This window comes from Salvelinus alpinus, chromosome 11, assembly GCF_045679555.1.
Source record: "Salvelinus alpinus chromosome 11, SLU_Salpinus.1, whole genome shotgun sequence".
NCBI lineage: Eukaryota > Metazoa > Chordata > Actinopteri > Salmoniformes > Salmonidae > Salvelinus > Salvelinus alpinus.
Window position 1 is genome coordinate 51858971 of NC_092096.1, and position 26435 is coordinate 51885405.

General features: G+C 46.4%; 1 protein-coding gene across 1 annotated transcript in view; it reads right to left on the bottom strand.

Annotated features, from left to right (window-relative positions):
• Nucleotides 1–337: 337 nt before the first annotated feature.
• LOC139534358 (ATP-sensitive inward rectifier potassium channel 10-like) overlaps nt 338–26435 on the bottom strand; it is a 34802-nt gene continuing 8704 nt past the window's right edge. The window contains exon 6 of the mRNA XM_071333448.1: nt 338–7762. Within this exon, the coding sequence (XP_071189549.1) occupies nt 7347–7762 (416 nt within the window). The 3' untranslated portion in view covers nt 338–7346. The remainder of the gene's footprint in view (nt 7763–26435) is intronic.

Consider the following 26435-nt stretch of genomic DNA (forward strand, 5'->3'; position numbering starts at 1 on the left):
GAAAGTTGCTAAACTTGTAACCCCACTTTTGAGAAAATGGCCCTTGAATATTTTGGTACACCTACTGGAGAACTCTTCTTTGTCTGCACCCATTCAGCATCGCTCACACCCTCTTACGCCTTAGCCCCACCCATCTCTTTAAGGATTCACATGTGAGGCCATGTGCTAAACAGAGTGAGTAAGGTATTGTGGTAAACAACCAAAGATTACAAGGCTAAAAGTGGTGAAAGTAGTCGTAAAAATACACTTGATCTAGTTCTTGGCCTATATCCTAAACTGACTTTGGTGCAGGTCATGTTGTTCTTCACATTACCGTCTCTGGTAAACACACGCTATATCAAATCAAATCAAAGTTTATTTGTCACATGCACAGGATACAGAAGGTGTAAATGGTACAGTAGAATGGTTACTTGCATAGTGGAGTATTTTGTTTCGACTTCTAGCTAGCTAGCTAGACAATGAACCATAATCCCAACCCATCTCCCATGCACCATGCATGGATCTGCAGGTAGCTAAAGCTAACCAACCAGGTTAGCAATGCAACTGGTTTTCTAGGATACAAATAATATTACTACACCAGGGGTGGCAACTTTTGAAGAAAGTTGTATTTCTATATGGCTCAGGCCTATGAACAGGGTGGGGAAAAACACAGGTCAGGTGTATTCAGAATAATTTGAACATTAAATGAACACAAAATTTAAATGACTTTGTTAATTTGAGATTTGTGGGGGATGACATTTAAAAGTAAGCTAATATTTTGTTCAACATATTTTTGGGGTGGTTTGACACTTTATTCAGACAGTAATGAAATTAGATGGGGAGACAGGCAAATGTGAGAACAGTGGGAATGTCAGTGGGAATTCTCTGCACAAGAAATACTAATATTAATGGTTGATGGCAGTGGGTAATCAAATCATAGATTGCGGTTTCCTTGTCCATAGACTGCTTTCAAACATTTTGTAATCTCTTTAAAATAGGGCTAAATATCACATTTACATAAGTATTCAGACCCTTTACTTTGTTGAAGCATCTTTGGAAGTGATTACAGCCTCGAGTCTTCTTGGGTATGACGCTACAAACTTGGCACACCTGTATTTGGGGAGTTTCTCCCATTCTTCTCCGCAGATCCTCTCAAGTTCTGTCAGGTTGGATGGGGAGTGTCACTGTGCAGCTATTTTCAGGTCTCTCCAGAGATGTTCGATTGGGCTCTGGCTGGGCCACTCAAGAACTTTCATAGATTTCCCCCTAAGCCACTCCTGCATTGTCTTGGCTGTGTGCATAGGGTCGTTGTCCTGTTGGAAAGTGAACCTTCGCCCCAGTCAGGTCCTGATCTCTCTGGAGCAGATTTTCATCAAGAAACTCTCTGTACTTTGCCTCGATCCTGACTAGTCTCCTGGTCCCTGCCCCTGAAAAAACATCCCCACAGCATGATGCTTCCACCACCATGCTTCACCGCGGGAATGGTGCCAGGTTCCCTCCTGACGTGACTCTGGCGTTCAGGCCAGAGTTCAATCTTAGTTTCATCAGACCAGAGAATCTTGTGTCTCATGGTCAGAGTCCTTTAGGTGCCTTTTGGCAAACTCCAAGTGAGCTGTCATGTGCCTTCTACTGCGGAGTAGCTTCTGTTTGGCCATTCTACCATAATAGCCTGATTGGAGTGCTGCAGAGATGGTTGTCCTTCTGGAAGGTTCTCCCATCTCCACAGAGGAACTCTGGAGCCCTGTCAGAGTGACCATTTGGTTCTTGGTCAACTCCCTGACCAAGGTCCTTCTTCCCCGATTGCTCAGTTTGGCCGGGCGGCCAGCTCTAGTAAGAGTCTTGGTGGTTCCAAACTACTTCCATTTAAGAATGATGGAGGCCACGGTGTTCTTGGGGACCTTCAATGCTGCAGAAATGTTTTGGTACCCTTCCCCAGATCTGTGCCTCGACACAATCCCGTCTCGGAGCTCTACGGACAATTCCCTCGACTTCATGGCTTGGTTTTTGCTCTGACATGCGCTGTTAACTGTGGGACCTTATATAGACAAGTGTGTGCCTTTCCAAATCATGTCCAATCAAGTGAATTTACCACAGGTGGACTCCAATCAAGTCCATGTGTCTGATTACTTCCAAATGTACTGTATATTAATATTCAGGTGGTTTATTCATACTAGCTGAAAACTCATGCCATCCTCTTACTCTACATAGACAAAATATATGATGCGTTTGTGAGTCCCCCTCTACCATCGTTGCCTAGCATGTGCACTATACCAAATTGTCACAGAGCATTTAATATCCAATGTGTATTTGTAGGAGTTATTCAAAACTGTCCATGAATGGCTGAAAAAATACATAGTCACATATAAATAATGTTCAAAGACACACGTAGGCATGTCAGACACTGGCAAAATTGTGAAGAAGCGGAACAATAAAATACTGTAAGTGTGGGGAATAACAGTAGGGCTCTTGCTGGCAAGTTATTAATGACACTTTGGATGGTGTATCAATACACCCAGTCACTACAAAGATACAGGCATCCTTCCTAACTCGGTTGCCGTGGAGGAAGCAAACCGCTCAGGGATTTCATCATGGGGCCAATCAATGGTCACTTTAAAACAGTCACATGGCGGTGATAGGGGAAAACTAAGAATGAATCAACAACATTGTAGTTACTCCACAATACTAACCTAATTGAACAGAGTGAAAAGAAAGAAGCCCTTATAGAATAAAAACATGCATCCTGTTTGCAACAAGGCACTGAAGTAATACTGCAAAAAATGTGGCAAAGCAATTCACTTTTTGCCCTGAATACAAATGTTATGTTTTGGGCAAATCCAATACAACACATTACTGAGTACCACTGTCCATTTTTAGTGGTGGCTGCATCATGTTATGGTTATGCTTGCAATCGTTAAGGACTGGGGAGTTTTTCAGGATAAAAGGAAACGTAATGGAGCTTAGCACAGGCAAAATCCTACAGGAAAACCTGGTTCTGTCTGCTTCCACCAGACACTGGGAGATGCATTCACCTTTCAGCAGGACAATAACCTAAAACACAAGACCAAATCTACATTGGAATTGCTTACCAAGAAGACAGTGAATATTTCTGAGTGTCTGAGTTACAGTTTTGACTTAAATCTACTTGAAGATATATGGCAAGAACTGAAAATGATCAACAACCAATTTGACTGAGCTTAAAGAATTTAGAAAATAATAATGGGCAAATGTTGCACAATCCAGGTGTAGAAAGCTCTTAGAGACTTATCCAGAAATACTCACAGCTGTATTCACTGCCAAAGGTGCTCTACAAAGTATGGACTCGGGGGTGTGAATACTAGATATTTCTGTATTTCATTTTCAATACATTTACCCCAATTTCAAAAAAACACTTTTACTTTATCATTATGGGGTATTGTGTGTAGATGGCTGAGAAATGTAAGCAGCAACACAACAAAATGTGGATTAAGTCCAGAGGTATGAATACTTTCTGAAGGAACTGTATTTGCTATTCTGTGAGGGCCTATGTTCCGAACCCACTTCGGTGCTTTAGGTGCCAAGGATTCTAACATGTTGCAGCAGTGTGTAGAAGGGAGATTCGACGATGTGAGAAATGTGCAGGAGGCCACAGTCAGATTGAGTGTACAGTTGGGATAGAGAAAGCACTGTGTCAACTATGGGGGTGCCCATGCAGCCTGGTGTAAGATTGTTTAGGGCCAAGTAGTGTGATGGGGTGGATTTTTGGAGGGGATAGTGTATAGTTAGTATAGCTGCAGGGTTAGATGGTGGTGCAATTTAAGGTTTCCTCCTTTTCTTTTCTTTTTTTTATAATACTTTTTTTAGGGGAACTGAGAAAGGCAGAAATATCATAAGCGTCTAGTCTGCTGGAAATTCACAAGAAGTCCTTCACCATAGCAGTCATTCTGAGTGCAGGTTTTGGGTGATAAAAGTTTCAAATGGTTGGCTATTCATTTTCTGGCTGGATTCCGAAATAATTACTAATCACTTCACAAACAAGCGTTTTGTGACTTGCAGGTCTGATGTGGTCCATGAGCCAGGATCAGACTATAATGTCAATGATAACTAAGCCATAACTAAAGGCCTTATGAAATGTATAATTTGTGGTCATACAGGGTTTACTTTAAATTGAAACGCATTAACTTAGGCAGGCGCTTGGTGAAGGCTTCATTGAACGCAAAACAACCATTTCACTGTCACTAACAAATACAGTCATGGGTGGGTATCGCTCACATTCACTCAAAAGACATGCTGGGTTGTACAGTATGCAAATAGGGCAGTGTTCAAACACCCTCAGTGTTTAAAACCTAAATGCCTTGTGCTGAATAATAAACGTGTTTATGTGACTAAAAAGTGTTACAGCGAATAAAAATGTTGCGGTGTTTACAATCTAAACACTGTGACGTGTTTTCATCTGAATTATTTGACTCATTTAAATCCAAATTCAGATCCTAAACACTTTGTTTTACGGTGTAGGGTGATGATGTTCCATTATTAGAGATGGGCCCTGGCCTGGCAACACATTATAAACAATCACAGACATGGGGCACATTCAGCAGCATGTAAAAATATGCTATGTAAAACAAACATCTCTGTCTGACATGTAGAATAAGGAATCAGGTCAGCTCTATTCGGGGTATTTCTATCTGCAACGTTTGACAACATTTGGCTACTTAATGTGGCCCTGATGAACCAAACCATCTGACCTACACAGCTCTGACAGGCGTTACAAAATACATTTACTGGCACCATAGAAAGGGATTTCAATATCCTCTGAATGGCAATTCTAATGATATCATAATAGAGAGGAGTTGGTGTAATGTACAGTCGTGGCCAAAAGTTTTGAGAATGACACAAATATTAATTTCCACAAAGTTTGCTGCTTCAGTGTCTTTAGATACTTTTTCAAGACCTCTGCAATCCGCCCTGGCATGCTATCAATTAAACTTCTGGGCCACATCCTGACTGATGGCAGCCCATTCTTGCATAATCAATGCTTGAAGTTTGTCAGAATTTGTGGGGTTTTGTTTGTCCACCCGCCTCTTGAGGATTGACCACAAGTTCTCAATGGGACTAAGGTCTGGGGAGTTTCCTGGCTATGGACCCAAAATATCAATGTTTTGTTCCCCGAGCCACTTATTTATCAATTTTTTCTTATGGCAAGGTGCTCCATCATGCTGGAAAAGGCATTGTTCGTCACCAAACTGTTCCTGGATGGTTGGGAGAAGTTGCTCTCGAAGGATGTGTTGGTACCATTCTTTATTAATGGCTGTGTTCTTAGGCAAAATTGTGAGTGAGCCCACTCCCTTGGCTGAGAAGCAACCTCACACATGAATGGTCTCAGGATGCTTTACTGTTGGCATGACACAGGACTGATGGTAGCGCTCACCTTGTCTTCTCCGGACAAGCTTTTTTTCCGGATGCCCCAAACAATCGGAAAGGGGATTCATCAGAGAAAATGACTTTACCCCAGTCCTCAGCAGTCCAATCCCTGTACCTTTTGCAGAATAGCAGTCTGTCCCTGATGTTTTTCATGGAGAGAAGTGGCTTCTTTGCTGCCATTCTTGACACCAGGCCATCCTCCAAAAGTCTTCGCCTCACTGTGCGGCAGATGCACTCACACCTGCCTGCTGCCATTCCTGAGCAAGCTCTGTACTGGTGGTGCCCCGATCCCGCAGCTGAATCAACTTTAGGAGACGGTTCTGGCGCTTGCTGGACTTTCTTGGGCGCCCTGAAGCCTTCTTCACAACCATTGAACCGCTCTCCTTGAAGTTCTTGATGATCCGATAAATGATTGATTTAGGTGCAATCTTACTGGCAGCAATATCCTTGCCTGTGAAGCCCTTTTTGTGCAAAGCAATGATGACGGCACGTGTTTCCTTGCAACTAACCATGGTTGACAGAGGAAGAAAAATGATTCCAAGAAACACCCTCCTTTTGAAGCTTCCAGTCTGTTGTTTGAACTCAATCAGCATGACAGAGTGATCTCCAACCTTGTCCTCGTCAACACTCACACCTGTATTTAACAAGAGAATCACTGACATGATGTCAGCTGGTCCTTTTGTGGCAAGGCTGAAATGCAGTGGAAATGTTTTTGGGGGATTCAGTTCATTTGCATGGCAAAGAGGGACTTTGCAATTAATTGCAATTCATCTGATCACTCTTCATAAAAGTCTGGAGTATATGCAAATTGCCATCATACGAACTGAGGCGGCAGACTTTGTGAAAATTAATATTTGTGTCATTCGCAAAACTTTTGGCCACGACTGTACTGTAAAAATTACATTGGCATATCAAAAGGCTTAGTTAAGTGGCACGTTTTCGAATGGCCACGGAATTGTTCAGGTTTTGAAGTGCCGTATGAATAAGAAGTACATACACATTCAGAATTGCACTCACATTGACTCATATAAACATGCTTGCACACACACACGCACACGGACACACACAGCGCATGAAATTAGGAAGTTAGTTACTCTCCATTGTGTAAAGTACAATTTTCCGCCAAGTTAAAGTGCTTTTAGTATTGTTAACATACATCTTCAATGCATATATTCCAGTGAAAAGAAAACATAAAAGAACAAACTCTAAACATCAGGGTTGGTGTCAATTCCATTTCAATGCCAGACGATTGAGGAAGTACACTGAAATTACAATTATTTTCAATGCTTTTCAAGAAGGAACATTTGGATTTGGAATTTGGTTTACTTTACTTTTTTTGACTGGAATTCAAACGTAATTTACCCCTGCTAAACATATATTCAGAAGAATGAGTACTGCCATTGTTCGCATCGATAGGGACAAATACACATACATACAATATGATATATTCAGTAAAAATCCTTAAAGAAAAATAGTTTTGTTTTCCAGTGTTTTCCAGTGCTTCCACTCCCATCTCCTGCGGACAGAGTACCTTTTTGTGTAAAAAACTGAAACAGTACCATGATTCTGTGATTATGTCCAAGTAAACCATGTTATGTTCACATAAACCAGTCAACCTTTATAGTTACACAAGTACTTTCATTAAAAAATACAGACATATGAAGTTTAAAAAGCCCCCTTAGTCCATCTTTGATTACAGTACAGTAAACCCAGAAGGGATGTACAGTATGTTGTCCCTTTCCAGGTTGTGGAAATCCTTATCAACCACAAGGGGTGATACATTCCCATCAAATCCAAAACACAAGCGCATGTGTGTAAGTGTGTGTTTTGTGTTCACGTTTCCCAACAGGGGAGCAGCTCATCTCTATTGCATTCAATAATGTTTTCTCACTTGATAATTGTTCAATCTCCATACATATCATTTCTCCTTTCTCCTTGCTCTCTCATTGCATCCTACTCGTGCTCTCCCTCTAGACATTGCTGATACGGACACTGAGAAGACTACTATCTCTCCCCCTGCCCCTCCCCCTCTCCTCCCCTCTATAGCTCTCCTCCAGTTTGATCTTCTCCAGGTCTGCCCCTTCCTCCGCGCTCCCTCTGCTGCTGCCATGGTAACGGGAGGAGCGCATGGCTGGGCTTGGGGGCGAGGCCTGTTTGAAGAGGGGGGTGGTCTTTGTTTTGGCCACCTTGTCGAAGAAGGCGAAGTCGGCCACATACTTCCCCGAGGGGGACAGGGAGACCACGGGGGGGAACTCGTAACCCCACAGGATCTCGTCAGGAAGGTAGGAGGTGCGCACCTGGCAGGTGGCGGAGGTGGGCTCCACCGTGGCACTCATGATCACCAGCAGCTCAAAGTCTGCCAGATCCGGATCCGTCCATCCCCCTCCTACGACAGAGAGAATGAAAGACAGATAACAACTCTTTAGCACTAAATATGCATACGCCAGAATGGGCTGTAACAATAAAAGGCTAAATGTTATCTTGACTTACCATCTGATTTCTCTGCTGAATCCAGATCACAAAATATATGGACTAAAGGGTGTGGGACTTCCTTGCGTAAAACCAAAGCTAAAGTGCACCATGGCGACTGAGATATAAACACAGTCCATTGAGAGAAGTTAGTGTGGCCGCTTACCATACACACTCTCTTTCTACAAGCCTGCTCCAAAACATAAAACCCACACAGCTACTCACAAAAACACACACTTACTGTAAACACAAATGACTAAACTCATAAAGAACATCAAGAACACAAACACAGCACCCTGTTCAAGCAGTTGTTCCTGAAATCCGATCACACATTCATACAAAGACCCATTAAAGAAAACATGTACATAATGATACCATTAACATAAGCATCACCTTTCACTAACACACAACCACCATTACACAAATAGTACGCTACAAGGCATATACACACCCAACAAGCACACACCTGCGTCAACAGCCCACACTCAGAGATGTTCCGTCATCTGTGAAAACAGCCCTTATCCTAACCTGAACCCAGTACTGCTCTCACTGAGGCAAAAACAGTGTTTCGTAACACACACACATGCCCATGCACGAACGCACAAGCACACACACATGTACGCATGCACCAGTGGAGGCTGCTGAGGGGAGGACGGCTCACAATAATGGCTGGAACGGCGTGAATGGCATCAAACACACGGTAACCATGTATTTGATACCATTCCACTCCAGCCATTACCACAAGCCCATCCTCCCCAATTAAGGTGCCACCAACCTCCTGTGGCAAGCACGCATGCATACATACATACATACATACATACATACATACATACATACATACATACATACATACATACATACATACATACATACATACATACATACATACATACATACATACATACATACATACATACATACAGTACACAATGCATGGTATGTGGTAGACAGTCTAGTTAGTCAGAGGAGCTATTTCTTCAGAACCTGCCCCAGTTCCTACGCCGGCAGGGTAAGGGCCAACACCATAACACCACTCTCTCAAACGGCTAACTCTGCCCTCTCTTGGCACAGGCCTAAGGCCTGAGGGCCTGATATGTGAAACAAATTACCCCAGCTCGGAGCCGTTTCACTAGAGAGGTAGGCAAAACTTGAGACGCTGCTGACGGTGTTTCCAATTCCCCCAAACAAACAAAAAACGGAGAATGAGTGCACAACTGGTAGTCGCTTATACATTTGAAGTTGGAATTTTACATACACTTAGGTTGGAGTCATTAAAACTTGTTTTTAACCACTCCACAAAGTTCTTGTTAACAAACTATAGTTTTGGCAAGTCGGTTAGGACATCTACTTTGAGCATGACACAAGTCATTTATTCCAACAATTGTTTACAGACAGATTATTTCACTTATAATTCACTGTATCACAATTCCAGTGGATCAGAAGTTTATATACACTAAGTTGACTGTGCCTTTAAACAGCTTGGAAAATTCTAGAAAATGATGTCATGGCTTTAGAAGGTTCTGATAAATTATGTCAATTAGCCTGAGTCAATTGGAGGTGTACCTGTGGATGTATTTCAAGGCCTACCTTCAAACCCAGTGCCTCTTTGCTTGACATCATGGGAAAATCTAAAGAAATCAGCCAAGACCTCAGGAAAAAATTGTAGACCTCCACAAGTCTGGTTCATCCTTGGGAGCAATTTCCAAATGCCTGACGGCACCACGTTCATCTGTACAAACAGTACGCAAGTATAAACACCATGGGACCACGCAGCCGTCATACCGCTCAGGAAGGAGACGCGTTCTGTCTCCTAGAGATGAACGTACTTCGGTACGAAAAGTGCAAATCAATCCCAGAACATCAGCAAAGGACCTTGTGAAGATGCTGGAGGAAACAGGTACAAAAGTATCTATATCCACAGTAAAATGAGTCCTATATCGACATAACCTGAAAGGCCGCTCAGCAAGGAAGAAGCCACTGCTCCAAAACCGCCATAAAAAAGCCAGACTACGGTTTGCAACTGCCCATGGGGACAAAGATCGTACTTTTTGGAGAAATGTCCTCTGGTATGATGAAACAAAAATAGAACTGTTTGGCCATAATGACCATTGTTATGTTTGGAGGAAAAAGGGAGAGGCTTTCAATCTGAAGAACACCATCCCAACCGTGAAGCACAGGGGTGGCAGCATCATGTTGTGGGGGTGCTTTGCTGCAGGAGGGACTGGTGCACTTCACAAAATAGATGGCATCATGGGGGAGGACAATTATGTGGATATATTGAAGCAATATCTCAAGACATCAGTCAGGAAATTAATGCTTGGTCGCAAATGGATCTTCCAAATGGACAATGACCCCAAGCAAACTTCCAAAGTTGTGGCAAAATGGCTTAAGGACAACAAGTCAAGGTATTGGAGTGGCCACAAAGCCCTGACCTCAATCGTATAGAAAATTTGTGGGCAGAAGTGAAAAAGCGTGTGCGAGCAAGGAGGCCTACAAACCTGACTCAGTTACACCAGCTCTGTCAGGAGGAATGGGCCAAAATTCACCAACCAAAGCTTGTGGAAGGCTACCTGAAACGTTTGACCCAAGTTAAACAATTTAAAGGCAATGCTACCAAATACTAATTGAGTGTATGTAAACTTCTGACCCACTGGGAATGTGATGATAGAAATAAAAGCTGAGATAAATCATTCTCTCTACTATTATTCTGACATTTTACATTATTAAAATAAAGTGGTGAGCCTAACTGACCTAAAACAGGGAATTTTTACTAGGATTAAATGTCAGGAATTGTGAAAAACTGAGTTGAAATGTACACTGCTCATAAAAATAAAGGGAACACTTAAACAACACAATGTAACTCCAAGTCAATCACACTTCTGTGAAATCAAACTGTCCACTTAGGAAGCAACACTGATTGACAATAAATTTCACATGCTGTTGTGCAAATGGAATAGACAACAGGTGGAAATTATAGGCAATTAGCAAGACACCCCCAATAAAGGAGTGGTTATGCAGGTTGTGACCACAGACCACTTCTCAGTTCCTATGCTTCCTGGCTGATGTTTTGGTCACTTTTGAATGCTGGCGGTGCTTTCACTCTAGTGGTAGCATGAGACGGAGTCTACAACCCACACAAGTGGCTCAGGTAGTGCAGCTCATCCAGCATGGCACATCAATGCAAGCTGTGGCAAGAAGGTTTGCTGTGTCCATCAGCGTAGTGTCCAGAGCATGGAGGCGCTACCAGGAGACAGGCCAGTACATCAGGAGACGTGGAGGAGGCCGTAGGAGGGCAACAACCCAGCAGCAGGACCGCTACCTCCGCCTTTGAGCAGGAGGAGCACTGCCAGAGCCCTGCAAAATGACCTCCAGCAGGCCACAAATGTGCATGTGTCTGCTCAAACGGTCAGAAACAGACTCCATGAGGGTCCGACATACACAGGTGGGGGTTGTGCTTACAGCCCAACACCATGCAGGACGTTTGGCATTTGCCAGAGAACACCAAGATTGGCAAATTCGCCACTGGCGCCCTGTGCTCTTCACAGATGAAAGCAGGTTCACACTGAGCACGTGACAGACGTGACAGAGTCTGGAGACGCCGTGGAGAACGTTCTGCTGCCTGCAACATCCTCCAGCATGACCGGTTTGGTGGTGGGTCAGTCATGGTGTGGGGTGGCATTTCTTTGGGGGGCCGCACAGCCCTCCATGTGCTCGCCAGAGGTAGCCTGACTGCCATTAGGTACCGAGATGAGATCCTCAGACCCCTTGTGAGACCATATGCTGGTGCGGTTGGCCCTGGGTTCCTCCTAATGCAAGACAATGCTAGACCTCATGTGGCTGGAGTGTGTCAGCAGTTCCTGCAAGAAGAAGGCATTGATGCTATGGACTGGCCCGCCCGTTCCCCAGACCTGAATCCAATTGAGCACATCTGGGACATCATGTCTCGCTCCATCCACCAACGCCACGTTGCACCACAGACTGTCCAGGAGTTGGCGGATGCTTTAGTCCAGGTCTGGGAGGAGATGCCTCAGGAGACCATCCGCCACCTCATCAGGAGCATGCCCAGGCGTTGTAGGGAGGTCATACAGGCACGTGGAGGCCACACACACTACTGAGCCTCATTTTGACTTGTTTTAAGGACATTACATCAAAGTTGGATCAGCCTGTAGTGTGGTTCTCCACTTTAATTTTGAGTGTGACTCCAAATCCAGACCTCCATGGGTTGATAAATTTGATTTCCATTGATACTTTTTGTGTGATTTTGTTGTCAGCACATTCAACTATGTAAAGAAAAAAGTATTTAATAAGAATATTTCATTCGTTCAGATCTAGGATGTGTTATTTTAGTGTTCCCTTTATTTTTTTGAGCAGTGTATTTGGCTAAGGTGTATGTAAACTTACAACTTCATCTGTATGTCAGTCAGATGGCTAGCTGCCGGCAAAGACTCTGGCTAGTATTACTTAGCTAGCTAGAAGGATGAAGTAAGAAGCTAACTTGAACCAGAGCCTGCCTCAGCAGGGTAAATAAATTGGTTACTAAGTTCTCATAATTACTTTGCATAACAAAGTAGGCTACTGAGACGGACAGTGATGTGGTGCTCAGTGGTGAGGCTGAGGCAGGCTGCCATGCAAGCAGGAGGAAGCAGAGGAGACAGAGAGAGGGAGAAAGCAGAGAAAGAGGTTAGTACAGTGGTTCCCAAACTTGGGGTCGGTGGCCCATGTGGGGTCCCTGAGAAAATCTGTACGAATCTTATCAAACAAGTTAGAAACAAAAAAAAGGATGATGTGTTTCAATATGAACATTTCCACATGGCCTATCTTCAAATCAAAATCAAATCAAAGTTTATTTGTCACGTGTGCCGAATACAACCGGTGTAGACCTTACAGTGAAATGCTTACTTACAGGCTCTAACCAATTGTGTGTGTGTGTGTGTGTGTGTGTGTGTGTGTGTGTGTGTGTGTGTGTGTGTGTGTGTGTGTGTGTGTGTGTGTGTGTGTGTGTGTGTGTGTGTGTGTGTGTGTGTGTGTGTGTGTGTGTGTGTGTGTGTGTGTGTGTGTGTGTGTGTGTGTGTGTAAAGAAAGAAAACAACAGTAAAAAAGACATTTGAAAATAAGAGTAGCAAGGCTATATACAGACACCGGTTAGTCAGGCTGATTGAGGTAGTATGTACATGTAGATATGGTTAAAGTGACTATGCATATATGATGAACAGAGAGCAGCATTAGCGTAAAAAGAGGGATTGGCGGGTGGTGGGACACAATGAAGATAGCCTGGTTAGCCAATGTGCTGGAGCACTGGTTGGTCGGGCCAATTGAGGTAGTATGTACATAAATGTATAGTTAAAGTGGCTATGCATATAAGATAAACAGAGAGTAGCAGCAGCGTTGATGAAGGGTTGGGGGGGGGGGGGGCACACATTGCAAATAGTCCGGGTAACCATTTGTTTATCTGTTCAGGAGTCTAATGGCTGGGGGTAGAAACTGTTGAGAAGCCTTTTTGTCCTAGACTTGGAACTCCGGTACCACTTGCCATGCGGTAGTAGAGAGAACTATAACTATAATGAGGCTATATACAAGGGGTACCAGTACCGAGTCAATGTGCTGGGGTATGTGGTAGTTGAGGTAATTGATGTAATATGAACATGTAGGTTGAGGCAAAGTGACACTGCATAGATAATAAACAGAAAGTAGCAGCAGCAGTGTGTGTGTGTGTGTGTGTGTGTGTGTGTGTGTGTGTGTGTGTGTGTGTGTGTGTGTGTGTGTGTGTGTGTGTGTGTGTGTGTGTGTGTGTGTGTGTGTGTGTGTGTGTGTGTGTGTGTGTGTGTGTGTGTGTGTGTGTGTGTGTGTGTGTGGTATACGTGGGTGTGTGGTTAGAGTACAGTGAGTGTACATCGAGCCTGTGCAAGAGAGACAGTGCAAATTAAATAATAGTAGATAAGAATAAAATAAGGGGGTCAATGAAAATAGTCCTGGTAGACCTTTGAGTAACTGTTCAGCAGTCTTATGGCTTGTGGGGGTAGAAGCTGTTAAGGAGCCTTTTTCCCCCCAGACTTGGCGCTCTGGTACTGCTTGCCGCATGGTTGCAGAGAGAACAGTCTATGACATTGGTGGCTGGAATCTATGACAATTTTTAGGGCCTTCTTCTGACACAGCCTGGTATAGAGGTCCTGGATGGCAGAGATCTCAGTCCCAGTGATGTACTGAACCGAACGCACTGTAGAGCCTTGCAGGATATCAAGCGTTGATGCAACCAGTCAGGATGCTTTCGATGGTGCAGCTGTAGACATTTTTGAGAATCTGAGGACCTAAGGCAAATCCTTTCAGCCTCCTGAGGGGGAATAGACGTTGTCGTGCCCTCCTCTTCATGACTGTGTTAGTGTGTTTGGACCATGATAAGTCCTTAGTGATGTGGGCACCAAGGAACTTGAAGATCTTGACCTCCATGTAAATGGTGCCATGCTCTGCCCTCCTTTTCTCGTAGTCCACAATCAGCTCCTTTGTCTTGCTCACGTTGAGGAAGAAGTTGTTGTCCTCGCACCACACTGCCAGGTCTCTGACCTCATCGCTATAGGTTGTCTCATCGTTGTCGGTGATCAGGCCTACCACCGGCGTGTCGTCTGCAAACGTAATGATGGTGTTGGAGTCGTGCATGGCCACGCAGTCGTGGGTGAACAGGAAGTACAAGATGGGATTAAGCACGCACCCCTGAGAGGCCCCTGTGTTGAGAGTCATTGTGGCGGATGTGTGGTTGACTACCCTCACCACCTGGGGGCGGCCCATCAGGAAGTCCAGGATCCAGTTGCAGAGGGAGGTGTTCAGTCCCAGGGTCCTTGACTTAGTGATGAGCTTGGAGGGCACTATGGTGTTGAAGGCTGAGCTGTAGTCAATGAACAGCGTTCTCACAAAGGTGTTCCTTTTGTCCAGGTGGGAAAGGGCTGTGTGAAGTGCAATAGAGATTGCGTTGTCTGTGGATCTGTTGGGGCGGTATGCAAATTGGAGTGGGTCCAGAGTTTCTGGGATGATAGTGTTGATGTGAGCCATGACCAGTTTTTCAAAGCATTTCATGGCTACAGAAGTGAGTGCTACGGGACAGTAGTCATTTAGGCAGGTTACCTTGATGTTCTTGGGCACAGGGACTACGGCTTGAAACATGTAGGTATTGAAAATGTCAGTGAAGACACTTGCTGGCTGGTCAACGAATGCTCTGAGTACGCGTCCTGGTAATCCATCTGGCCCTGCGGCCTCGTGAATGTTAACCTGTTTAACCTGCTAACTCACATCGGCTACGAAGAGCGAGATCACACAGTTGTCCAGAACAGCTGATGCTCTCATGCATGGTTCAGTGTTGCTTACCTCAAAGCGAGAATAGAAGGCATTTAGCTCGTCTGATAGGCTTGTGTCACTGGGCAGCTCACGGCTGTGTTTCTACTTGTAGTCAGCGATAGTTTGCAAGCCCTGCCACATCCGACGAGCGTCAGAGCCAGTGTAGTAGAATTTGATCTTAGTCCTGTATTGATGCTTTGTCTGTTTGATGGTTCATCATAGGGCATAGCTGGATTAATTATAAGAGTCCAGGTTAGTGTCCCACTCGTTGAAATCGGCAGCTCTATCCTTTAGCTCAGTGCGAATGTTGCCTGTAATCCATGGCTTCTGGTTGGGATATGTACGTACGGTCACTGTGTTGCCGACGTCGATGCACTTATTAATGAAGCCGGTGACTGATGTGGTATACTCCTCAATGCTATCAGATGAATCCCGGAACATATTCCAGTCAGTGTTAGCAAAACAGTTCTGTAGCTTAGCATCCACTTCATCGGACCACTTACATATTTAGCGCATAACTGGTACTACCTGTTTGAGTTTTTGCTTGTAAGCAAGAATCAGGAGGATAGAGTTATGGTCTGATTTGACAAATGGAGGGCAAGGGAGAGCTTTGTACGCGTCTCTGTGTGGAGTAAAGATGATTTAGAGATTTATTTGACATACTGGTAGAAATGAGATTAAACGGATTTCGATTTTCCTGCATTAAAGTCCCCGGCCACTAGGAGCTCAGCCTCTAGGTGAGCAATTTCTTGTTTGTGGCCTTTTACAGATCATGGAGTGCAGTTTAGAGAGAGTGCACCAGCTGTTGTTAATAAAGAGACACAGACCACCCCCTGATCTTACTGGAGGCTGCTGTTCTGTTTTGCCAATGCACAGAAAACCCAGCTAACTGTATATTATCTATGTCCTTGTTCAGCCACGACGCGGTGAAACAGGATTTTACCATTTGTAATGTCCCGTTGATACAATTATCTCGAACGGCACGCATCCGGTTTATTCTCCAGTGATTGCACGTTCGCCAGTAGAATGGGGGTAGAGGCGGATTATCCACATACTGTGTTATTGACTGTGCGTTTGTTTATGTGTAACTCTGTGTTGTTGTTTTTGTCGCAATGCTTTGATTTATCTTGGCCAGGTCGCAGTTGTAAATGAGAACTTGTTCTCAACTGGCCTACCTGGTTAAATAAAGGTGAAATATATATTTTTTTAAATACTCTCGCCAGGCATCTGGCTCGCCGACCCCTGTAGCTGTGTCTCCTCTTTTGGGCCTGGTCTGGGAAGAGCAGTGTATCCTTCGCGTCCGCCTCTTTAAAGAAAAAATCTTTGTCCAGACCGAGGTGAGTAATAACTGTTCTAATGTCAAAAAGCTTTTTTCAGTCATAGGAAATGATGGAAACATTATGTACAAAAAAAGTTTAAAACAGTGCAAAAAAACAAAAAATAGTACAATTGCTCAGATAAAACGGCGGCCATCCTCAACGGCGCCATCCAAACTGGACACAAGTCACCAAAAGCAAGAGGAAGAAAACAACAAAACCAAACACCAACAAGATACCAGACAAGAAGACCACCCTAGAACCCAAACTCCAACAAACACAACCCCCAAAGCTCCTTATCTTCTTGGAACCCCTCGACAACATTCCGCTGAAAAGGCAGAGAAATATTTTTTTTGACATTTTTCACTTTCATACATTCACAAGTGCAATACACCAAATTAAAGGTTAACTTCTTGTTAATCTACCCATCGTGTCCGATTTAAAAAATGCTTTACAGCGAAAGCACACCATATGATTATGTTAGGTCAGAGCCTAGTCACGAAAACACATACAGCCATTTTCCAGCCAAAGAGAGGAGTCACAAAAAGCAGAAATAGAGATCAAATTCATCACTAACCTTTGATGATCTTCATCAGATGGCACTCATAGGACTTCATGTTACACAATACATTTATGTTTTGTTCGATAAAGTTCATATTTATATCCAAAAATCTCAGTTTACATTTGCGCGTTATAGTCAGTAATGTTGTGCCTCGAAAACATCCGCCGAATTTTCAGAGAGCCACATGAATTTACAGAAATACTCATCATAAACTTTGATAAAATATAAAACTGTTATGCACAGACTAAAATATATACTTAATGCAACCGCTGTGTCAGATTTCAAAAATACGGAAAAAGCACACCATGCAATAATCTGAGTACGGCGCTCAGACACAAAAACAAGCCATACAGGTACCCGCCATGTTGTGGAGTCAACAGAAGTCAGAAATAGCATTATAAATATTCACTTGCCTTTGATGACCTTCATCAGAATGCACTCCAAGGAATCCCAGTTCCACAATAAATGTTTGTTTTGTTCGATAAAGTCCATCATTTATGTCCAAATACCTCATTTTTGTTCGCGCGTTCAGTTCACAATCCAAACTCACGAGGCGCGGGCAAGTCCAGCTGAAAGTTCAGACGAAAAGTCAAAAAAGTTATATAACAGTTCGTAGAAACATGTCAAACGATGTATAGAATCAGTGGAAAGAGGAGGAAGGGAAGCGCTACTAAGGTACACAATAGTACATTTGGTAGACAGAAGGTGCTCTTTGGTAAAAGGGGTAAATTGGTCATCAAAAAGAAAGGAGGACCAAGGCACTCTTCATATAATTAATTTAATTATAATAATTTAAAGAGTGCCTTGGTCCTCCTTTCTTTTTGATGTATAGAATCAATCTTTAGGATGTTTTTAACATAAATCTTCAATAATCTTTCAACCGGAGAATTCCTTTGTCTTTAGAAATGCAATGGAATGCAGGTCACTCTCACGGCCATGCGCGTGACCAGCTCATGGCACTCTGCCAGACATCTGGTTTAAACAGCTCTCATTATCTCCTCCTTCACAGTAGAAGCCTCAAACAAGGTTCTAAAGACTGTTGACATCTAATGAAAGCCTTAGGAAGTGCAATATGACCCCATAGACACTGTATATTAGAAAGGCAATGAGTTGAAAGACTACAAACCTCAGATTTCCTACTTCCTGGTTGGATTTTTCTCAGGTTTTCGCCTGCCATATGATTTCTGTTATACTCACAGACATCATTCAAACAGTTTTAGAAACTTCAGAGTGTTTTCTATCCAAATCTAATAATACTATGCATATATTAGTTTCTGGGCCTGAGTAGCAGGAAGTTTACTCTGGCCACGCTTTTCATCCGAACGTGAAAATGCTGCCCCGTATCCCAAACAGGTTATCCCTTCAAAGAAACCGGCTTCCCCTCTAATACCTGTCTCCATTCCCCCTACCTCCCTCCACTCTTTACCATCCCTGATCCATCCCCCCTGGTCCTTACTGTACCTGACCTCCCCCCTACCCCCTTGTCCCTATTGACCTTACAGGCCCAGATCCCTCCTCCCTTCCCCTTACTGCCCCAGACCTCCCGGACACGGAGCTGCCTTCACACCTCATACTGCATCACCCTCCACCAGGCAGTCAATGGGGAGGCATGCCAAGACCTGTCAACAGCCAAGAACCACCCAACAGCCAAGAACCACCCAACAACACAAATGACCCGCACCTCTGCATTGAAATGGTCAAAGCAGTGCCAGCAACCCAGCACCAGCACTAGCACTTGTCCCAACACCAGAACATGGAAGAGGTGCGGAGGAAGGACCAAACATCAGATCTTCAGCCGGAGCGAGCAGGCCATAAGGGAGTACCACCACTGACCTCCGGGTTTAGGGCTTGCTTGTGTGTATGCTTGCTCCTCAGGTTGTCCTTCCTCCCCTCTACAGATCCCGACCCGTCTCCTGCACCAGTTCCTTGTTCCTGGATCTCGGTTCCTATTTCCCAGTCCCAGCACCAATCCGTGGTTTACAGTCCCGGCCCCAGCATCTGCACGGTTCCCAGTTTTCCCAGCAACAACCCCTTCGCCAACCCTGGACACAGCAGTGGCTACCACAACTGCCACCTCCACCCAGCCACTGCCAGCTGATTTTATTCAAACATAGAGCGTGTCTATCAGGTATGAAGGTAAGACCCAGATGCAGACCACGTCGAGTAAACAATAGTTTAATATTCCAGCAGGGGCAGACAATAGACAGGTCAAGGCAGGCAGGGCTCAGTAAACCAGAGGTGGGGCAACGGTACTCAGGGTCAGGGTAAGGCAGAATGGTCAGGCAGGCGGGCTCTGAGTCAGGACAGGCAAGGGTCAAAAACCAGGAGTGCGAGAAAAGATAGACTGGAAAAACGGGAGACAAAGGGCTGTGAGACGAGGATTTGACTATGGACACATGAAAGGTGGGATGTATACAAAAGGTACGGGGCAACAGAAGACGAACAGCAGAGGGGCTAATGATCTTGGTGATTGGGAACGGGCCGATAAACTGGGGGGAGAGTTTGCGGGATTCCACCCGGAGGTGCAGATCCCAGGTGGATAGCCATACCTTCTGCCCGAGACGATACCGGGGAGCCGGCTGATGGTGATCCGCTTATCGTAGATACCTGGAGGTGGTCTTGAGGAGGACCGACCGGGCTCTCCTCCAGATATGACGACAGCAACGGACAAACATCTGGGCAAAAGGTATGCCGACCTCCTCTTCCTGCTCAGGGAAGAGCGGGCACTGTGACCCCAGGTAACACTCAAATGGTGATAGGGCCGTGGCAGATCAGGTAAGGGTGTTGCGTGCATATTCCAACCACACCAGCTGCTGCGCTCCAGGTGGTGGGGTTGGCGGAGATGTGCTGGGCCATCTCCTTGGCAGAGGGTAACCTGGGGAGAGGAATTAAGTGGGCAGCCTTGGAAAAGCGATCCACCATGGTCAGGATGGCAGTGTTGCCAGCAGATGGTGGGAGACCTGTGACAAAGTCCAAGAGATGTGAGACCAGGGGCGATGAGGGACAGGCAGAGGTTGGAAGAGGCCAGCTGGAGCTTGGCAAGGAGTTTTGTTTCGCGCACAGACCGTGCAGGCGGCGGCAACGTCGGGAACCATGGTAGGCCACCAAAAGCATTGTCGCACAAAGGCCAGGGTCTGCCGGGAGCCCGGGTGGCAGGCAAGCATGGAGGAATGGGTCCAGTCCAGGACCGAGGAGTGGACAGCGTCAGGCACAAACTTCCGGTTATCTGAACCCCCCCAGGGTTCACTGGGACCGCTGCGCCTCCCAGACCTGTTTCCCGATACCCCAGCTGAGTGCCGTCGCCAGGCACGAGGTGGGAAGGATTGTCTCGGGCTCTGGTGTGGTAGCTGTGGGGTTATAGCAGCGAGACAGGGCATCCGGCTTGATGTTTTTGGACCCCGGCCGGTAGGAGAGGGAAAAGTTGAACCGGGTAAAGAGCAGGGCCAATCTCGCCTGCCTGGAGTTGAGGCGCTTATCAGTGCGGAGATACTCCAGGTTTTTGTGCCTCCATTCCTCCAATGGCGTCTTCATCGCGAGAAGCTCCCGATTCCCCCCATTGTAATTCCTCTCCGTGGCGATGAGGCGGTGGGAGAAGAAGGCACAGGGATGCAGCTTAAGGTCCAGGACAGAACGTTGGGACAGAACAGCCACCACTCCAACATCCGAAGCATCGGCCTCCACCACGAACTGACGGGAAGTGTCCGGATGAATCAGGATCGGAGCCACGGTGAAGCGATGTTTAAGATCCCGGAATGCCCAGTTCGCAGCCATGCACAACGTGAACGGAACCTTTGTAGAGATGAGGGCAGACAGGGGAGAGGCCAGGGTGCTGTAACCCCAGATAAAAGGGTGATAAAAGTTGGCGGACCACAGGAAGTGTTGCAGCTGCACCCTAGACATAGGCTGAGGCCAATCCACCACCACTTTCTCCTTCTTGGGATCCATCTTGACGCACCCAGCAGAGATGATGTAGCCCAGAAAGGGAATGGTGGAGCGATGAAACTCGCACTTTTCCGCCTTAACGAACAACTGGTTCTTCAGAAGGCGCTGGAGAACCTGCCAGACATAGAGCGCGTGTTCTTGGGGGGAGCGGGAGAAGACGAGGATGTCATCAATGTAGACAAAGACGAAACGGTTCACCATGTTGCGGAGAACATCATTCACCAGAGCCTGGAACACGGCAGGGGTGTTGGTGAGGCTTAAGGGCATGACCAAATATTCGTAGTGGCCGCTGGCCTTGTTGAACGCGGTCTTCCACTCGTCCCCCTCTCGTATCCGCAACAGGTGGTAGGCGTTATGTAGATCCAGCTTGGAGAACACAGTGGCCCCATGGAGCGGCTAGAAGGCCGAGGAAATTAGTGGTAGCGGATAACGGTTCTTTACAGTGATGTCACTGAGTCCCAGGTAGTCAATGCATGGGCACAGGGTCTTGTCCTTCCTCTCCATGAAGAAGAACCCTGCGTCAGTGGGAGAGGAAGAGGAACATATAAATCCAGTAGCTAGGGAGTCCCCAATGTAGTCCTCCATAGCCTTGGTTTCAGGTCCTGATAGCGAGTACAGACTCCTCCGGGAGGGCATGGTGCTAGGGAGAAGGTCAATCCCGCAGTCATACGGGCGGTGCGGCGGAAGGGAAGTGGCCCGAGTCTTGCTGAACACATACCAGAGATCCTGGTACTCAGCGGGAATAATTGAGGGATCAAGAACCACCTCTGAGGACCCAGGAATATGCAGGTTGCACTGACTTCAGACAATGGGCGTGGCAGAACAGACTCCAGCCCATGATGGCACCCGTAGACCTGTTGATGAGTGGGTTGTGTCGCTGGAGCCAGGAGAATCACAAAACCATTGAGATCTGGGGGGACTTGATGAGCAGGAACTGAATGGTCTCGCTGTGATTCCCTGACACACGTAGCTTGATGGGAGTGGTGTTATGGGTGATCCGACCTATAGATCGACCAACGCTCTAACATCCACGGGAATGGAGAGTAGCTGAATGGGGATGTTCAGCTTAGAAGCCAGTACGGTGTCCAAAAAGCTCTCATCAGCCCCGGAGTCAATAAGGACCCGGAGAGTTTCTGAATAGTTTCCCCACAGCAGAATGACAGGGTACGAGTAAGGGAAGCAGAAAACTTCCCCATATGGCCCACCAGAGTACTCGCTCCTACCCATGAGCCTGGTCTTTTATCAGGTAGAAAGACACAAAATGACAAACTCTCGCAATCCAGACAGCTCCTTGTGCTGATCTGGTGTTGCCGTTCCGCTGGCGACAGCCCAGCCCTGCCTCGTCCCTCCTTGGTGACTCTCGAGGAAGGTTGGGAAATCTTGGGTGCTCTTGGCCACGGGACCATCGGGGACTTCAGGGATGACTCGGAGGCGAGGTGGAATCCCTGGACATGGGATTCCGAATTTCCTCTCCATCCGTCGTTCCTGCAATCGCCCATCGATGTGGATGGTCAAAGCGATGAGGGTGGTCAAAATCTGTGGGTATCTCCCGAGCCTCAAGCTCATCTTTAACCTCCTCGAGACGCCGTGCAGGAACATGTCGAACAGTGCTTCCGAGTTCCACACACTCTCCGCTGCCAAAGTACGGAAACCTACCGCATAGTCGGCCACAGTGCGGGCATCCTGCCAGAACTGGATTAGCTTCCGGGCATTTTCTTTCGCAGGGAACGGGACATCTAAGACCTTCCTCACCTCTCCCACGAACCCCTCCAGGCTCGCACATATAGCCGGTTACCATATGGACAGTAGCCCAGGTGAGAGCCCTTCCAGACATCAGCGTGATGAGGTAGGCTATTTTGGAGCGTTCCGAGGGGAAGGAGGAGGGCTGAAGCTCAAAAATGAGGGCACACCGAGCTAGAAACGCCCGACAGGTGCTCGGCTCTCCCTTAAAACGTTCCGGAGGAGGTAACCGAGGCTCCCGGGAAGGTGGAGTGGCCGGTGGGGTGGTGCTGCTAACCGCCGAGTTGCTGAGGGGCGGTGGGGTTACCACCGTGGCAGGCTGCCACCCAGACGACCCGCGGAATTGCTCCAGCAGCATGTCCAACGCCAGGTCATGGCACTCAGCCAACGTTTGGACCCCATCCATCAGCCCGCGAAGAAATTCCTCGTGCCTACCAATGGAGGCTCCTTGGGAGGAGATGGCGTTGCGCATCTGGTCCGGGTCTGCTGGGTCAGTCATGGCCAGTTCGTACGATCAGGTATGACGGTAAGACCCAGATGTAGACCACATCGAATAAACAATAGTTTAATATTCCAACAGGGGCAGGCAATAGACAGGTCAAGGCAGGCAGGGGTCAGTAAACCAGAGGTGGGGCAACGGTACCGGACGGCAGGCAGGGTCAGGGTAAGGCAGAGGTCGATAATCCAGAGGGGGGCAAAGGTACAGGTCGGCAGGCAGGCTCAGGGGCTGGCAGAGTGGTCAGGCGGGCGGGCTCGGAGTCAGGACAGGCAAGGGTCCAAAAGAGAATTTTACTTGCCACCGAGATGCCTGAAAATTACTGTCAAATTCATGGTAACCCCTTTCCAGTGCAAATAGGTCCAGATATATCTACAAAAATGCACCATGGGGAGTTGCGAGCAGAGCTACTGTGAGAGGAGGCCGTATTAGAAGCTAGATCCATAGATACTGCAGGGGAAATGACTGTAGTATTATGTACTATTAGTATTATGATACTTCTAATAGTAGTATTATGCATGCTACTTTTATATAGTATTAAGATTTGTTCAGATATTACTTACATTTTCAAGGTACACCGCGTGAAGCCAAAGCAAAGTGGAGTGTTATCTGGGATCAGGCATCATTAAAAAGCCTTATTAAGTGTACAGTAATACAATGCCATATAATCTGAGCACAGTCAATTTAACAGGAGGAGTCTGGCGGCTCAACTAGACAGAAACTCATGATAGACAGGAAATAGAGAGAGAAAGATAACTGCTTTGATGAGTAGAGAAGGATAGGGTGCACAGGAAGAGAGATGTAGAGAGATAAGCATACATACATACCACACAGTGCTGCAGATAAAACAGAGAAGTGAGAGTCAGTATCAGAGGTAGAGCAGAGGTAGAGAGGTAGAGCAGTGAAGGAGTGGAGAGATAGGAGTGAGAGTCAGTATCAGAGAGGAGTGGAGAGGTAGAGCAGTGAAGGAGTGGAGCGATAGGAGTGAGAGTCAGTATCAGGGAGGAGTGGAGAGATAGGAGTGAGAGTCAGTATCAGAGGAGTGGAGAGGTAGAGCAGTGAAGGAGTGGAGAGATAGGAAGGAGAGTCAGTATCAGAGGAGTGGAGAGGTAGAGCAGTGAAGGAGTTGAGAGATAGGAAGGAGAGTCAGTATCCGAGAGGAGTGGCGAGGTAGAGCAGGGAAGGAGTGGAGAGATAGGAGTGAGAGTCAGTATCAGGGAGGAGTGGAGAGGTAGAGCAGTGAAGGAGTGGAGAGATAGGAGTGAGAGTCAGTATCAGGGAGGAGTGGAGAGGTAGAGCAGTGAAGGAGTGGAGAGATAGGAAGGAGAGTCAGTATCAGAGAGGAGTGGAGGGGCAGCAAAGGAGTGGAAAAATAGAAGTAGGGCAGTGAAGGAGTAGAGAGATACGCTCTTAGAAAAAGGGTTCCAAAAGGGTTCTTCAGGTGTCCCCATAGAATAACACATTTTGGTTCCAGGTAGAACCAAAACTCCTCTGTGGAAAGGGTTTCCTTCTACCTGGAACCAAAACTAGTTCTTCAAAGGGTGGGGGACAGCCAAAGAACCCCTTTTAGGTTCTAGATAGCACCTTTTTTTCTAAGGGTGTAGAGCAGTGAAGGAGTGGAGAGGGAGTGAGAGTCAGTTTCAGAGAGGAGGGGATAGGTAGAGGAGCGCAGGAGTGGAGAGGTAGATCACTGATCAGTGTGGGTCAGTAATAGCCCTGTGGTTAGTGGTGATGAGAGGTGTGGTGGAGAGGTAGAGCAGCGTAGTAGTGGAGAGGTAGAGCAGCGTAGTAGTGGAGAGGTAGAGCAGCGTAGTGGTGGAGAGGTAGAGCAGCGTAGTGGTGGAGAGGTAGAGCAGTGTAGTAGTGGAGAGGTAGAGCAGCGTAGTAGTGGAGAGGTAGAGCAGTGTAGTAGTGGAGAGGTAGAGCAGCGTAGTAGTGGAGAGGTAGAGCAGCGTAGTGGTGGAGATGTAGAGCAGCGTAGTGGTGGAGCGGTAGAGCAGCGTAGTAGTGGAGAGGTGGAGAGGTAGAGCAGTGTAGTAGTGGAGAGGTAGAGCAGTGTAGTAGTGGAGAGGTAGAGCAGTGTAGTAGTGGAGAGGTAGAGCAGCGTAGTAGTGGAGAGGTAGAGCAGCGTAGTAGTGGAGAGGTAGAGCAGCGTAGTAGTGGAGAGGTAGAGCAGCGTAGTAGTGGAGAGGTAGAGCAGCGTAGTAGTGGAGAGGTAGAGCAGCGTAGTAGTGGAGAGGTAGAGCAGCGTAGTAGTGGAGAGGTAGAGCAGCGTAGTGGTGGAGCGGTAGAGCAGCGTAGTGGTGGAGCGGTAGAGCAGCGTAGTAGTGGAGAGGTAGAGCAGCGTAGTAGTGGAGAGGTAGAGCAGTGCAGAGGTAGATCAGCAATCAGAGTGGGTCGGTAATAACCCTGTGGTTAGTGGTGATGAGAGGCCTGTCCTCCTGTAACAGGATCCCCCACCCCTCACTCTATCGGACTGTACCCCATTGTCTTCTAATGAGACACCCTGGCACCCACTTACACACACATTCCACAAACACACACACACACACACACACACACAGAGAGCCCTCTCCCGGTGCGGTCCCTCAAAACACACACATAGTATGTAAGAATACGCACATAAACATTCAGTACGCATATACACACATACAGAATGCATGCACACACAGACACACACACAAACATGCTCCCCCATCCCTCTACTGCCATGTACCCTCTCTCCGTCACAACACTAACCTCTAACCTCCTAAATTCACCCTTCTCTTTCTCTCCACACAGGTTGGTTTCAGTTCCCACACCCCAACGGACCCTCTCCTCCCATTGAGGATCAAGACATGTGAGATGTAAACGATAGCAACAACTTCACCTACTTTACACAGACTGTACAGTACTGTCGTTCACTAAACCAAAAACCACTGCTACACCAGCACCTTGGGAACAAGAACACTACACTGTACCTGTAACTACACCATGCGCCTGCCTACTATATTACTCCCAAGACATGGCTTTAAGGACACTTGACATAAAATGGGACCTATAGAACAAGAATACACAACTCCAATAACTCTTCAGGTTTCAGGCAAGGTTACTCATCAAACATGCGCTAAGAAAGCCATAATGGTAGCCTTTCCCTGCAGTCAATGACCACTCCTTGGCCTTGTGTGTGGAATGTTATTCATATTTTTCACAATTCATCAAGATTTGGTTT